The 15,184-nt window shown below is 46.0% G+C and overlaps 2 protein-coding genes across 2 annotated transcripts; one reads left to right on the forward strand and one right to left on the reverse strand.

Annotated features, from left to right (window-relative positions):
* The first annotated feature begins 7,000 nt into the window (after nt 1-7,000).
* On the forward strand, nt 7,001-9,274 carry sstr1a (somatostatin receptor 1a). Its single transcript, XM_086003357.1, has one exon. The coding sequence runs from the start codon at nt 7,001-7,003 to the stop codon at nt 8,105-8,107; it is 1,107 nt and encodes a 368-aa protein (XP_085859483.1). The 3' UTR covers nt 8,108-9,274.
* Nucleotides 9,275-9,750: 476 nt separating this feature from the next.
* On the reverse strand, nt 9,751-12,292 carry LOC147109435 (complement component C1q receptor-like). Its single transcript, XM_086003356.1, has one exon. It carries the CDS (start codon nt 12,193-12,195, stop codon nt 10,852-10,854), a length of 1,344 nt encoding a protein of 447 aa, XP_085859482.1. The 5' UTR covers nt 12,196-12,292; the 3' UTR covers nt 9,751-10,851.
* Between the last annotated feature and the right edge of the window lie 2,892 nt (nt 12,293-15,184).

A 15,184-nucleotide genomic window follows, 5' to 3' on the forward strand; every position in this document is an offset into this window, starting at 1 on the left:
TGTCCCAAATCACTTTACAGCCAATGTCGTCATTTCTGAAGTGTAGTCACTGTTGTAATGCAGGAAACAAGGCAGCCAATTTCTACACAGCCATTTCATTCGCAGCAAATTACCCAGCTTCCAGGAGAACAGCGACCACGACACCACACAACCCTGCCACAGCAACCTCTGCAAGACATGCCAGATCATCAACACAGATACCATCATCACACGTGAGGACACCACCCACCAGGTACATGGTACATACTCATGTGACTCGGACAACGTTGTCTACCTCATACGTTGCAGGAAAGGATGCCCCGGAGCATGGTACATCGGCGAGACCATGCAGACACTGCGACAACGGATGAACGGACACCGCGCAACAATCACCAGGCAGGAGTGTTCCCTCCCAGTTGGGGAACACTTCAGCAGTCAAGGACATTCAGCCTCCGATCTTCGGGTAAGCATTCTCCAAGGTGGCCTTCGAGACACACAACAACGCAAAATCGTCGAGCAGAAACTGATAGCCAAGTTCCGCACCCATGAGGACGGCCTTAACCGAGATCTTGGGTTCATGTCACGCTACATGTAACCCCACCTGATGCAGGGTCATCCAGACTCGAGTCGACATTGGCTTGTTCTCTCCACACAGATGCGGCTGGACCTGCTGTGATTTCCAGCCAAAAAAAATGTTTTTTGTCTGTTTTTTTGTTTTTCATACAGACCCCAGCATCTGCAATATTTGACCCCTTGTGACCCCACCTCATTGTTCTTTGATGTAATGTTTCCCTGACTGACCTGTTTGGACACCATTCACACCTTTGACTGCTGTGATTATCTCTCTGCCGAGGTGCGATAAATGGCAGTTGGAAAGGTTACCTGTAAACATCTGACATGATTCTCTGACTATATAAGCTGTGTCTTTATGCATTTCTCCACTTCACCTGAAGAAGGAGCAGCGCTCCGAAAGCTTGTGATTTCAAATAAAGCTGTTGGACTATAACCTGGTGTTGTGTGATTTCTTACAATTTCTACACTGCATCGTCCCGCAAGTAGCAATGAAATAAATAACCAGTTCACCTGTTTTATGTGTTGGTTGAAGGATAATTATTGGCCAGGACACCAGGGAGAACTCCCTCCTCTTCTTCAAAATAGTACTATGGGATCTTTTACATCCAGTTGGGAGGGCAGATGGGGCCTTGGTTTAACACTCATCTGAAAGACAGCATCTCTGACAGTGCAACAGTCCCTCAGTACTACACAGCTTAGATTTTGTGCTCAAATCTCTGGAGTGGGAATTCAACTTTCTGACACAGAGGCAAGAGTGTTACCACTGAGCCACAGTTGACACTTGCCCTCTTTGCATCTTCCTCCAGAATGTCTGTTCACTTGTGAACATGGTCCTTGCCATCCATAACCTTATTGCGGATGACTGCATTGACTTCCTGACCTTGACGGAAACTTGGCTCACGATGATGACACCTTGCCCCCTTACTGAAGCCTCCCCACCTGGCTATACTTTACACCAACAGCCCCACCCAAATTGCCACAGTAGTGGTGTGGCCTTTATCACCAAATCTCACCCTGGTCTGTCTCTCTACTCCTCCTTTGAGCACCTCACCTCTGCTTTAAAATATTTATTCTCTACCACCCACCTGTTAGAAACTAGGGGTGCCTAAAAATGTATATGGCTTTTAAATGATAAATTTAGTTTTCCTGGGAAGCTTGCATTAGAATTTGAGACAGTCTTTTTAATCAGTTAGATTAGGTGAAACATAAACATTCCACACGGGGGCCCATAGGATGGTCCTGCCAGGCTAGTTATCTGTTGTTTGTAAGTTAGGGTTTTGACTTTGTTAATGTATCTTTAATTTGGCCAGTTTCTTCCATTATTGCTAATAACCATATTATAATCTCCACGAATTTGGAGTTTGTTTAGCAGAACTGCTTGTGAAGATAATTAAAAGTTAATTAGGAAAAGACATAGAATGAAAGTAAGGTATCCATCTTAGAATGGGCCATTTGCTAGATGAAGGTGAGATAGTGACTGGTTAATGTGCGACAGCTCTGGCTGGGGCCATGATTAAGAGGGACAGGGCCGGGCCTTGTACTTGCTGGGAAAAAGGGGGAGAGAGTAAAAAGGGATAAGATGGATTCCAATGGAGGAACCTTCAAAATGTAAAAACAAGAAAGATAAATTGGATGAAGTAATGAGACCCTCTTTTGGGGAGGGCTTTCATCCAAACACCAAGACAAAGAACTTAAGCTGTCATTGGTTGATGAAGTTTTGGAGGAACCTCTATAGGTTAAATGGTCTTGTCAATAACTTGGCCTCAGGCCCACCCCTAAAAAGAGAATAAAAGTGACACCCCAAGGGGTTGCACACAGACTGCAGAAAAGAGAGCCGAACAGCTGGTCGAACGCTCTTTCAAAAGTGATCCCATGCTCACCATCAAAGGCCCAAGAGAGAGAGAGAGAGAGAGAAAGAGAGAGAGAGACCAGAAGCCAGAGAACTGTTTACACATGCCAGCCGTCTGTCCGATCGGGTCTGATATCAGCTGCTTGTCACGGTCGTATGTTTTTGCTGTATTACTACTAGTGTGTTATATTCCATCTTAAACTCTGATTAAACACAATGGCCTAGAAATTCAGTGCCCTTAGCGCCGATTTTGCGGCGCTATAGGGCCTAGCGCTGCAATTGGCGCCAGCGCCTAAATTGCCTGGGGCCCTTCCGCCGCGGTAGACCGGTAGCGCTGCGCCGGCACCGATGACGTCATCGGTGTGCGCAGCGTCCCGGTTGCCATGGGAACCCGCCCGAACTGGGAAATTGACTTGCGGCCGCCTCGCCCGTGGCAGCCGCAAGCAACGTTCTGGCAGAGGTGCCTTGCACAAGTTTGCGCCGGCGCATTAAAGGCCCCGCGGCGGCCGGCCGCTTTCCCGCCGCCCGCCTGGCCGCAGCTCACTCCCCGGACTTCCCCCCCCCCCCCCGGAACATAAGCAAGCCCGGCACTTGTCCGAGGTGCCGGGCTCATTTTTAATAAGATTACCGCGGGCCGCGGCCGGGTGCAGGCAGCTCCTCCTTAAGGGAAGGAGGAGGCCTGCACTTCCCGAACCTGCCGCACCGCAGCGGGCGCCGCAGCACTGGGATAGCGCCGAAATTCAGCGCATAGCGCCAGTTTTCAGGCGCTAACAGCTTTCAGCAGTGCCGGCAGCCGTTTGGGCGCAGAAGTACTGAATTTTGGGCCCGACCAGCGCGACTTAGCTCCGGCACTAACTTCCGGCGCTAAAGCCGTTGCTGCGCCAGAACCCAATTTCTAGGCCAATGGCCTAGAAATTAGCTACAGCCCCGCCAGCTCGCTGGCGGCCAGAATTTACCGCTGGGCGCGCAGCCACTCGCGCCCAGCCGATATTCAGTTTCAGCGCCCAAAGTCGAGGACGGCCGCTGTTCAAGGGTGTGGCCGCCCCCGCTTGGGGCGCTGAAACTGAATATCGGCGCGCTAGTGGCCGCAGCGCCACCCGCAGCGGAGCGGCAGGCTGCGGTACTGCAGGCCTTCCTCCCTCTCTTAAGGGGGAGGTGCCTGCAGCAGCCGGAGCCCCGATCGCGAGTGCCGGCAAAAGAGCCCAGCACAACGGAGAAGTGCTGGGCTCCCGGAAACCAGCCGGCAATGCCGCGGGGGGGGTGGGTGGAGGAGGCCGGGGAAGGAGGTGCGGGCAGGCGGCCGCCGAAAAAGCGGCCGGCCGCACCTCCACCTTAAAGCGCCCCACTAAGGCTGCTGTACGGACCCGGTCTCCGAATGTTATTAGCGGCCGCCACGGAAGAGGCGGCCGCTACTGAAGATGGGGGTCGGGCCGGTGTCGGGGCGGTACCGGGGTGCTGCGCACACCGATGATGTCATCGGTGGCGGCGCAGCGCTAACGGCTACCGCCGCAATTAGCGCGTCAATGAAGTTCGCCTGAAGTTTGCAGACTGGCGCAGAAGCCCTCTTTGGGCGGTAACTGGGCGCAAAGCCCACTGAATTTCTAGGCCAATATACCCACCATATTGGTTTGCACTTGATCCTGTTTACCAGAGATACGTGAATCTCAACAACCCAAGCCCAACCCAAGTTTCTCACTGAGATATCCTCATCCCTTTCCTCCCTCATCCTCCGTACCGAGCGACTTCTCATCCTTGGTGATTTCAACTACCATCAGAACTCCCCTCCTCTTCTCCCTTAAACTCTCCCTCCATATAAACTCTCCTACCCATACTCCTTTACGACCCTCCTTAAAACCTTCCACTTTAATCAAGCATTTAGTTACCCATCCTAATATCTCCTTCTTTGGCTGGGGTCTATTTTTGTCTGATTATTCTCCTGTGAAGCACCTTGGGACATTTTCCTTAGTTAAAGGCACTATATGAATACAAGTTGTTGTTGTAGTTGCTTTATTTGTCAAGTTTACTGAGTGCTTGGTTGGGTTGGTAGATGCAGCTCCATGTAAGAATTGAGTCCTTTATGTTAGAGGGAAGACATTGTGGATATTTATGGATAGAAATGTTTAGTGCAACCCATGATAACCGATAACAACCTGGCCCTTAACATCAAGAAAACAAAAGAAATCATTGTGGACTTCAGGAAGTCTAAAGGCAGAAGTCACACCCCCATCCACATCAATGGGCTGTGGTGGAAAGGGTGGACAGCTTTAAGTTCCTCGGAGTCCACATCACGGAAGACCTCTCCTGGTCCCTCAACACCTCCTCTCTGGTGAAGAAGGCCCAGCAGCACCTATATTTCTTAAGGAGGCTGAAGGGCTGTAATCTGTCACCCCTGATCCTCTCTAACTTTTACCGCTGTACTATAGAGAGCATCCTGACAAACTGTATCACAGTATGGTATGGCAGCTGTAGCTATTATGACCGGAAAGCCCTGCAGCGGGTAGTCAAAACTGCCCAACGCATTACCGGCACCCGGCTACTGACCACAGAGCACATATACCAGAAACGCTGCCTACGGAGGTCATGGTCCATCATCAAAGACCCTACCCACCCCAGCCACAGTCTGTTCGCCCTCCTACCATCTGGGAGACGCTACAGATGCATTCGCACCCGTACGACCAGATTTAGGAACAGCTTCTTTCCCAGGGCTGTCATCCTACTGAACTCCACAAATAAACTCTAAAGCCTGCACATCTGCCAATGCACTTTATTATGGTCATATTTATGTTAATACACTACAAGCCAAATGTATGTTGAATGTTTAAATGTCTTAATCCAAATGTACACTCTCGGGAGCCGCAAGCCTACATTTCGTTGTACTGCACTTGTGCACTAACAATGACAATAAAAGTTGATTTGATTTGATTTGATTTTGATGAACTGTAGAAATATGATACAATGAATGTCCAGAGAAATATCAATGCCTATTGTTTGAAAAAAAATCCAAAAATATGTATTTTATTGATTGATGTTTTCAGATGGGAGTTGTAATGGGAGATAGCGTGGTGTTGGCACTAATAAACAGAAGTTTTATAATGAGAGAAATATGACATCATCATATATTATATATTAATATAGACAATGCTTTAAATTTAAACTGAATGTTGAAAGGGAAGTTATTAAAATAAAAACATCTCCAACACACTAGTAGTTTGTTAATTATAAAAGCGTGGCACTATTAAATTCCTATAATTTTAATGGTTAAAGTTAATCATTAAATCCCCAAACTTTGAATGAGTAAAAATGATATTGAAATAAACTAAAATATATTAGTGTATGTGAAAATAAATGTTGCTGGAAAGCACATCCAAATTTTAACCTGTGGTTCCAAAAATGTACAGAGTAACGTTGAGGTATAAAGGCAATTCTGGTCAAATAATTATGTACAGAAAGTCCACTTTATTAGTTAAATTATCAATAGACTGACAACCCAAAACGTTACTGGTTCAGTGACACGACAAATACAAAGAGAATACAATCAATAAATGTATTACAAGCTGATTTAAGCATTTAAACAGGAGGTTAAATTAGCCATAATATAACAATAAAATCTAGATCAGCTGTGTGCAAACAGCAGCCACGGATAATTGCTGGGATTTGCTCTGAACAACGGACTCCCGTGGAGATCACTGCTTCTACTGTCATTTTCAGAAGGAGGGTTATAAAATCATTGCAAATTTCATCCCTCAATAGAACTGTTTACATTAAAGGCTAGGCGCTGAAACAGCGTGGTGTAGGCACTAATATACAGAACTTGTTGCGAGAGGATCGATGCACTCGTGCCCTGCTCAATACTGCCTACGGGGGGAAATAATAAATTGCAAAGAGCCATATTCAGTAATGCCCGCCTTTCATGATACAGCCTACATTTAGAGATAAAACTACATTACTATAGTGTGAAATTATAAATTATTCTAATAGTGCAGTTTATGCACCCTTAGATTTCTATAGCACTGCCATTCTTGGATTAACTTTTACACCGTATAGACGCAGGGATTTTAACACGGTGCTTAGTTACCATGTATTCTGTGACTAACTGTACACGTGACTCGGAATTTGCACCAATACCTGAGGAAGTCGGCGAGATGCCCTTCGCGATTGATAAAGCTGCTCACACCGCTCGCTTCCAAGAAGTATACTGTGCATCTAGTTCAGAGGGAGCACATCCATCAGCTGAATGAGGTGCGCGATCTCTGGGGCAGCTTGCTTTCTCGCTGACACTAAGACCAGCTCCTGTCGCTTCGGCTGCCTGTAGATACGTAATGTGCATCGCCAGTTTGCCGCTGCTGACGTTTGGCTGTTAATCACTGGTTAAAAAGACAACACTTAATTCCTCTGTAGTTTGGCTGCGAGAGAAGACCGCTGCATAGCGCCGACCCCTGGCTCCAGACTTCTACCTATTCACTCACCAGTTCATACACTTCAGAGTCAGAATGCGCAGAAGGAAAGAAGCGAGCTCCAGGAGATGCCCTTCCGATTGTCAGCAAGATACGAGCAAGGAGTGATTTGAGAAGGGAAAGCTTTGCGCTGGATTCTCAGAAGATGTTGCCCAATGACTCCGCCAAGCACCTCGCCATCCTGGATGATGCCATGGGCACTGCCAATTTTACTCAGAATGGGACTTCAAGCGGAACCTACAGCAGTGCCATACTTATCTCATTCATCTATTCAGTCGTATGCTTTGTTGGACTATGTGGAAATTCCTTAGTCGTATACGTGATCCTAAGGTATGCCAAAATGAAGACGGCTACCAACATATACATCTTGAACTTGGCCATCGCCGATGAGCTGCTCATGCTGAGCGTGCCCTTTCTGGTGACCTCAACCTTGCTGGGTCACTGGCCTTTTGGCTCTTTGCTCTGTCGCCTGGTCCTCAGCGTGGATGCCATCAACATGTTCACCAGCATCTACTGCCTCACTGTCCTCAGTGTGGACAGATACATTGCTGTGGTGCACCCCATCAAAGCTGCCAGTTACAGGAGACCCACCATAGCTAAAATGGTCAACCTCGCAGTGTGGCTCATGTCCATTTTGGTTATCCTGCCCATCATTATCTTTGCAGACACAGCCACCAACTCCGATGGCTCGGTTGCTTGCAATATACAGATGCCGAAGCCGACCGAGCAGTGGCGAGCGGTGTTCGTGGTCTACACGTTTTTAATGGGGTTTCTCATTCCCGTCGTCGCCATCTGCATGTGCTACATCCTCATCATTGTCAAAATGAGAGTGGTGGCTCTTAAAGCAGGCTGGCAACAGCGTAAGAAATCGGAGAGAAAGATCACCCTGATGGTGATGATGGTCGTGACTGTGTTTGTGATGTGCTGGATGCCATTTTACATAGTTCAGTTAGTGAATGTCTTTGTGGGGCAACAAGATGCCACTGTCAGCCAGCTCTCCGTCATCTTGGGATATGCCAACAGCTGTGCCAACCCCATCCTCTACGGCTTTCTCTCGGACAACTTCAAGAGATCGTTCCAGAGAATCTTGTGCCTCCGCTGGATGGACAATGTTGCCGAGGAGCCCATAGATTACTACGCCACGGCTCTCAAAAGCAGAGCATACAGCGTGGAAGACTTCCAACAGGACCCCCTGGAGTCGGACAGTGTGTATCGCAACGGTACGTGTACCTCAAGGACCACCACCCTGTGAGAGATCACAAGGCAGGGCTGCAGTAACGGAGAAAACCGCCGCCTGTGTGGGCCTGGTTCCACCTGTTCCTTATTGGCGGGACGGATTGCTGTCGCCGTGTTAGGTTTCCTGATTTCCCCCCCACTCTCTTGCTTTAGGTTGTGAGGTGCGAGCGATGAGATTTTTACACCGCTGTTTATCAAGGCCGCGAGTCTTCAGCTATTTGTATCTTTCGGTGGTCGGTTATTTTTGTGAAGCTTCCTCTTTAACTCAGGTTGAGGGGAACGTAAAATATTGTCGCGCCTGAACCACACTGGCAGCTTCGTGCTGTTGTTGGCAAAATGTAAGATTCATTTAAAATGTGTTTTGGGTACGGGGTTCTTTGAGAATGTTAGTAATGTCGTATTTTAAAACTATTTTTTAAGATTCCCCCACTGAATTCCCCATCGCCTTGTAACTATACGTAGTTTCACATCGAGAGCCAATGACAATTCTTAAAAGTAACTGGATGGTGAAAGTCAGTTTGTGATTTTTGCTCCATAGGTACTGAAAACCCGCAGAATATAACTGCCGGAGTAGACCTTGCTTCGCCTGGGAAATGAAGGATTGTATCATAACTCGTCTAAAATACACCTTCTTTCGACAATTAAAATCGACTTTTATTGCGCCTTTCAATGAGTACAATTGCTGCACAAGAACCCTATCTCAGCCCTGATTTCTCCAGGACTTAATGGTTAAATAATTCGAGGGTGATTTTATCCCTATTCTGCATTTTAATAGAAGAAGTAATTCATAGAATGTTACAGCTTCAGCCGGTCCAGTCTGTGCGGTGTTTCTCTTCACACGAGCTACTCTCTGTCCCTTTTACTATCCCTCTTTCCAAGTTGTATTGTTTACAACAAGGGGAGAGGTACTTTTCAAATATTAGATGTAAACCTGTAGAGATGGCAAGTAAGGACCAACTGGAACTAAAAGCAACTCTTCTAAGTTACAACATTAAGAGCTAAAATGTGTCTGAAATCTGAATCCACGCTTTTGTATTCCATTCTATATATATAGATAATATATATATCTAGCAGCAATTCCTATTTGTTCAGGCAAACAAAAAGAACGACGCACATTTCAAAGTGCGATAGGCATTGACAGGGCTGCTGGTTCACCACAGCCTCAAGAGAGTTAGCACAAGTGGCAAAATAACAACAGAAAACGCTGGAAAAACTCAACAGGCCAGGGCAGCATCCGTGGAGAGAGACACGGACTTAACGTTTCAGGTCTGGGACCCTTCTGACCTGAAACGTTTCTCTCTCCACGGACGCTGCCCTGGCCTGCTGAGTTTTTCCAGCGTTTTCTGTTGTTATTTCGGATTTCCAGCATCCGCAGTATTTTGCTATCGTAGCAGAAGTGGCAGTCTGGTTTCATGGTCAGGACTCGGATGAGTAGATGCAACAACCTCGTCCCTTTTAACATTTTCTGGTAAAGTACTCGAAATGGCAGCGCCAGTGCCAGCCCTTTAAAGTTACATTGTGTTGTTTAAAAGCCCCATTGACATCCTTCAGACAGTTCAGTAGTTCACCTCTTGCAAGAAACCTATTGCTAAATATCATCCCAGTTAACCTTCTCGGCACGGGGTACACTACTGAATCAAATCAAAGCTGAAACCCCAGCAGATTTCTATAGCTTTTTATTTGCAGATTGATGTGATGTTAACTGACACGGGCCTGTATATTAGCTCTCAGGAAAAGTAAAACACGTGGTGTGAAAAGATGTGTTTAAAGAATATAAGTTTGGTTTGTAAAAATGTATCTTGTGCAATTACACACTTCCGTTTAGACAGGTTTCTGAATTGCCACAATCTGTTCTGAGAATGTTGTCCATTGCCATGTATCTACCTACTCGTTTCTATTGCTCAGAAATAGCACTTTATAGTAGAAAGTGATCAGATCTGAGTCATTATTTGAACCAAGTGTTATCTAACTCTCCAACGCATTAAAGATCAAGTCTGTGTTAAGCGTCGTTAATTTCTTTAAGATTTAAATGAAAATATCGGTACCTATTTTAAACAAAACCATAGTACATTTCAGCTGTATCTTTGCTGGTATAAAGCAGCGGCGCCTCAATGGCAACCGTCCCAACGTGCGTTTCCTGGAAACGACATTTACTCATCAGATCAATGTCAATATAACTACCCACTTTATGTGGTTGGAGTAATATTAACTGCATTTCCCTATTGAATTTCTTGGGTTGTTGGCATATTTGCATAGTTAATAACTATATGATCACGTGCCCTTTATTTCTAAGTCCCTGCAATGTTTTTCTTGTAGAAATTCCTAATATATATTCCTGGTGTCTCATTTAACAAAAAGTCACAAAGTAACTCGCAGCAACAAACCGGCAAGCACAAGGGAGGGGAAACATCTATTCCTCTCGAGCAGTTTAAGCTTATGATATGACTGAATATATAATTGCAATTTACAACGGGCACCGTCTCAGCACTACACCTGATCTAAGTGCCCTGCATTATCTGTGTATCCTTTTCAGCAAAAGTACTAGCTCTAGCCTAAAAAACACATTAAATATTTGCTGTTAGAAATTCGACACTTCCTTCATCACAAACCAGATAAAACATAAATTACCCCAGTTTTAACGATCGTTATACATTTCCATTAAAAAATCATCTACTGTACATTTAAGTTAACACACAGCACTACATGTGGGCGTCGGTCTAACAGATCGCAGTTGTAGAGTGAGCGCCTCCGTGTGGTTCCTCAGTGTGCTACAGGCTCGCTTATTTCACCATTTTCCTTGGGAACGTTAGCTTCATTTTCACTCGCTGAAGGGGTTTCCACGTAGTGATTCTCATTTGTAACATTTACTGTTCTCTCCGCGGCGTTTTCGTTCACTTGATGAACAGAATCTGTGTTTTTAGTCTCCAGACGATGTACATTGGGTTGTGTTTTCTGGGTGTCTCCTTTACCCCGCTCCCTGATAATTATCACCGCAATTGCAATCAGCAGCATCGACACTAAGACCCCAATAACGACCTGATATATTAGGAAGGGCGCGTTTGAGGGAGCTTCCTGCTTTCCTGGTTCTGAACCTCTGAAAGTTGGAGAAAATGTAACTGTTGAATTTTCAGCAGCACGAGGTAAATGTGTCGTTGGTGCTTTGGTGGCTGCTGTGGAAACAGGAAAAGAAGTGATGTTAGCAGCCATTCTCTCGGTGCCTGTCAGATGAGTCCTGGACGACTCATTAAAACCACTTCCCAATTCTCCCTCAGGAACGCATTTGCTTTGCTGCTGGTCCACGACAAAACCCTTGTCACAATAACAGAAGAAGTCTTCGGCGGTCTGAAAACATCCATTTTGACAAGAGCCATTATTTGTTTTTTCCCAACAGCTGTTACATAGAGATTCCAAGTTTCTGGAAGATGACCACTTGATTTCCCCTTTCTGAAGCCCACACTTCACAGCGATAGATTTGCCGCTGGTGCAACTAATGACAGCCAGTGAACCTCGAGGTACACCAGACAAGAACTGACTCTCACTCTGGTGGGGTTTTTTATAAACGACCTTTCCAACATCAGTATTTAGGCTTTCACACATTTGGTACTTGCAAATGAAACCATCATTTCCTTTAGTGACACATGAGGAAGCTTTCCATTCAAATTGGACTTGGTTTGTGAAGTTCACCTGAAGTCCCACACATCTCTCGTGTATGCAGGTTCGCGGAGGTTCCTGAATCCAGGAACTGTAGGTGGAATGGTCGTTCCCATTGACCCAGAAGAATCCACGTAACGGCCTTTCAGCAATATGACACTGTTTGGTCTTCTTGTGGAGTCCTATCCACAGGTGACGCGCTTGTGAGGGAACTTTCACGTTGTTGGCTAAAAGCTGCCGAATGCTCTCTGCCTCGCCCTTACTTTCCATGGTGGTCAGAATTCCTTGCTTGTCTTCGCACCGTTTCTTTGCATGGAAAAAGGAGCCTCTTTCCCAGTGCAAACTGTAACACATCCCAGCATTGCAAAACGCTGCTGTTGCTGCGTGGGAACGAACCCCAGACGTTTGCAGATAATTCTGTAACCAAAGTAAAATGAACACTAAACGAAGCATGTTGGGTTTCCCCGAGAGTATTTGCGTTAGCGCAGCTTTCTCAGACCGAGCGCCTCCGAAGTTAGCTTTGTCTACACTTGACTCCTACTTCCCGACTGCAATAGTTCAAACTAAAATACGCCCCAGCTACAGGGGAAGTCTGATAAAGATATTTATGGCTTGTATATCCGGTGGCGTGTTGGTAGGAAGAAGGAATTTAACACTTTAAAGAAACACACTCCTCAGCAGAAAGTGTTTGCAAATATGAAGAGAATGTTTGCCCAGTGTACAGTGACAGGCGAAATGGCCTGGGACGGGCATAAAGCAGGATGGGGTAGTTAGCATATGTGAAGGAACAAAGGGTGTAGGTGGAGAGTAGCACAAATAGGATCAGAGAGGACAAGGACAGTTAGTGGAGAGTGTAATACACACAATAATTGGGGCATGATTCAGTAGTCTTGAGGACTGGTATAAATAAGCACTGGGGCCCTCTATTTCACACAGTCAAGTGACATCTGGGAATCAAAGAAGCTGTACAGGGGTTTCAAGAAGAGGTATAAATATGGTATGGAACCCTTAGGTAAGCGAACTCAGCATTAGGAGCTGGATTGACGATGCTCCTAGACCCCGATTAGTATTCTGCGGGTGAATGTATATAGACATATAACTTGCTTGTATTACTCATGTGTGCTGTCCAATAAAACCTGTCAAGTTGATCTGACTCCTGGGTTTTGATACTTTATTCACGGAGTGTGGATCACTCTGACAACACCATAAAAACATAAAATAACAACAGAAAATGCTGGAAATACTCAGCAGGCCAGGCAGCATCTGTGGAGAGAGAAACAGAGTTAGCGTTTCAGGCCTGGGACCCTTCATCAGAACTGGAAAAAGCTGGAGATGTAACAGATATTAAGCAGGTGCAGAGAGGGGGGGCGGGGTTAGGAAGGAATTGAAGGGACAAACTGTGCTTATGTAAGAGGCAGGAAAGATAAAATGTTGCAAATGGGAATGGCAAAATCATACAGCATGAAAAATGGGGGCAGGGGTTATAGTTTGAAATTGTTGAACTCAATGTTGAGTCCAGAAGGCTGTAAAGTGCCTAATCGAAAGATGAGGTGCTGTTCCTCGAGCTTACGTTGAACTTCATTGGAACAATGTAATAGGCCAAGGACAGAGAGATCAGAGTGGGAGTGAAGCGGAGAATTAAAGTGACAGGCGACCGGAAACTCAGGGTCACCCTTACGGACTGAATGGAAGTGTTCCGCAAAGCTACTTTGGGGAGACCAAACGCAGATTGGGCGACCGCTTTGCGGAACACTTCCGTTCCGTTCGTAAGGGTGACCCTGAGCTTCCGGTCGCCTGTCACTTTAATTCTCCGCTTCACTCCTACTCTGATCTCTCTGTCCTCGGCCTATTACATTGTTCCAATGAAGCTCAACATAAGCTCGAGGAACAGCACCTAATCTTTCGATTAGGCACTTTACAGCCTTCTGGACTCAATATTGAGTTCAACCATTTCAAACTATAACTCCTGCCCCCATGTTTCATGCTGTATGATTTTGCCATTCCCATTTGCAACATTTTATCTTTCCTGCCTCTTACATAAGCACAGTATATTCCTTCAATTCCTTCCTCCCCTCCCACCCCCACCACCTCTCCACCCCTGTCTCTGCACGTGCTTAATATCTGTTACATCTCCAGCTTTTTCCAGTTCTGATGAAGGGTTCCAGACCTGAAACGTTAACTCTGTTTCTCTCTCCACAGATGCTGCCTGGCCTGCTGAGTATTTCCAGCATTTTCTGTTGTTATTTCAGATTTCCAGCATCCACAGTATTTTGCTACCATAAAAACCTATATCAGGTTAACATTTAACATAGAAATATAGAAGGTAGGAGCAGGAGTAGGCCATTCGGCCCCTCTAGCCTGCTCCGCCATTCAATGCGATCATGGCTGATCATCCAAGTTCAGTACCCGGTCCCTGCTTTCTCCCCATACCCCTTGATCCCTTTAGCCTTAAGAAATATATCCAACTCCTTCTTGAATATATTTAATGAATTGGCCTCTACTGCCTTCTGTGGTAGAGAATTCCACAGGTTCACCACTCTCTGGGTGAAGAAATTCCTCCTCATTTCTGTCCTAAAAGGCCTACCCCTTATCCTTAGACTGTGACCCCTGGTTCTGGATTCCCCGACCATTTGAGGACATAGGTAGGACACTCTTACCTGCTGGTACCTGACACCTGAGGACACAGGTGGGACACTCCTACCTGCTGTTGAAAGGGATTATTACTAGTCCTAGCCCCTGTAGGGCTCCCCCAGATCAGGCATATTCCCCAGATGTTCACCTTCAACTAAAGTTAGAGGTAGCCGAATCCTAAAGACGCTTAATTGGGTCAAAGGTCCAGGCTATCTCTCCCTAAAGGAAAGGAACGACCTGAAGATGTTACCGTCCTCCAGATAGCACTTTTAATGAGTTTAGCTAGACTGTAACCTTCCGGATGTTATGAGGGTCCGGAAAATTCCCCCAGAATTCTGCAACTCCTCACCAAAGAGTGTAGAGATTGAGTTCGCGAGTTTGATACAGAAGTACTATGTGAGACAATTCTAAAAATATATAGATTTATTAAAGAACCGACATGTAATTACAGTAGGTGTTTCAATCATAGAAACATAGAAGATAGGAGCAGGAGTAGGCCATTCGGCCCTTCAAGCCTGCTCCACCATTCAATGAGATCATGGCTGATCATCCAAATTCAGTACCCTGTCCCTGCCTTCTCCCCATATCCCTTGATCGCTTTAGCCTCAAGAAATATATCCAACTCTTTCTTGAATATATTTAATGAACTGGCCTCCACCGCCCTCTGTGGCAGAGAATTCCACAGGTTCAACACTCTCTGGGTGAAGAAATTCCTCCTCATTTCAATCCTAAATGGCTTACCCCTTATCCTTAGACTATGACCCCTGGTTCTGGACTCCCCAGCCATCAGAAACATCCTTCCTGCATCTAG

This window comes from Somniosus microcephalus, chromosome 12, assembly GCF_052327205.1.
Source record: "Somniosus microcephalus isolate GS21.2 chromosome 12, FLI_Smic_1.0, whole genome shotgun sequence".
Lineage (NCBI taxonomy): Eukaryota > Metazoa > Chordata > Chondrichthyes > Squaliformes > Somniosidae > Somniosus > Somniosus microcephalus.

Coding starts and splice junctions, on each gene's coding strand:
- sstr1a (XM_086003357.1), top strand. CDS start 7,001: ATGTTGCCCAATGACTCCGCCAAGCACCTCGCCATCCTGGATGATGCC.
- LOC147109435 (XM_086003356.1), bottom strand. CDS start 12,195: ATGCTTCGTTTAGTGTTCATTTTACTTTGGTTACAGAATTATCTGCAA.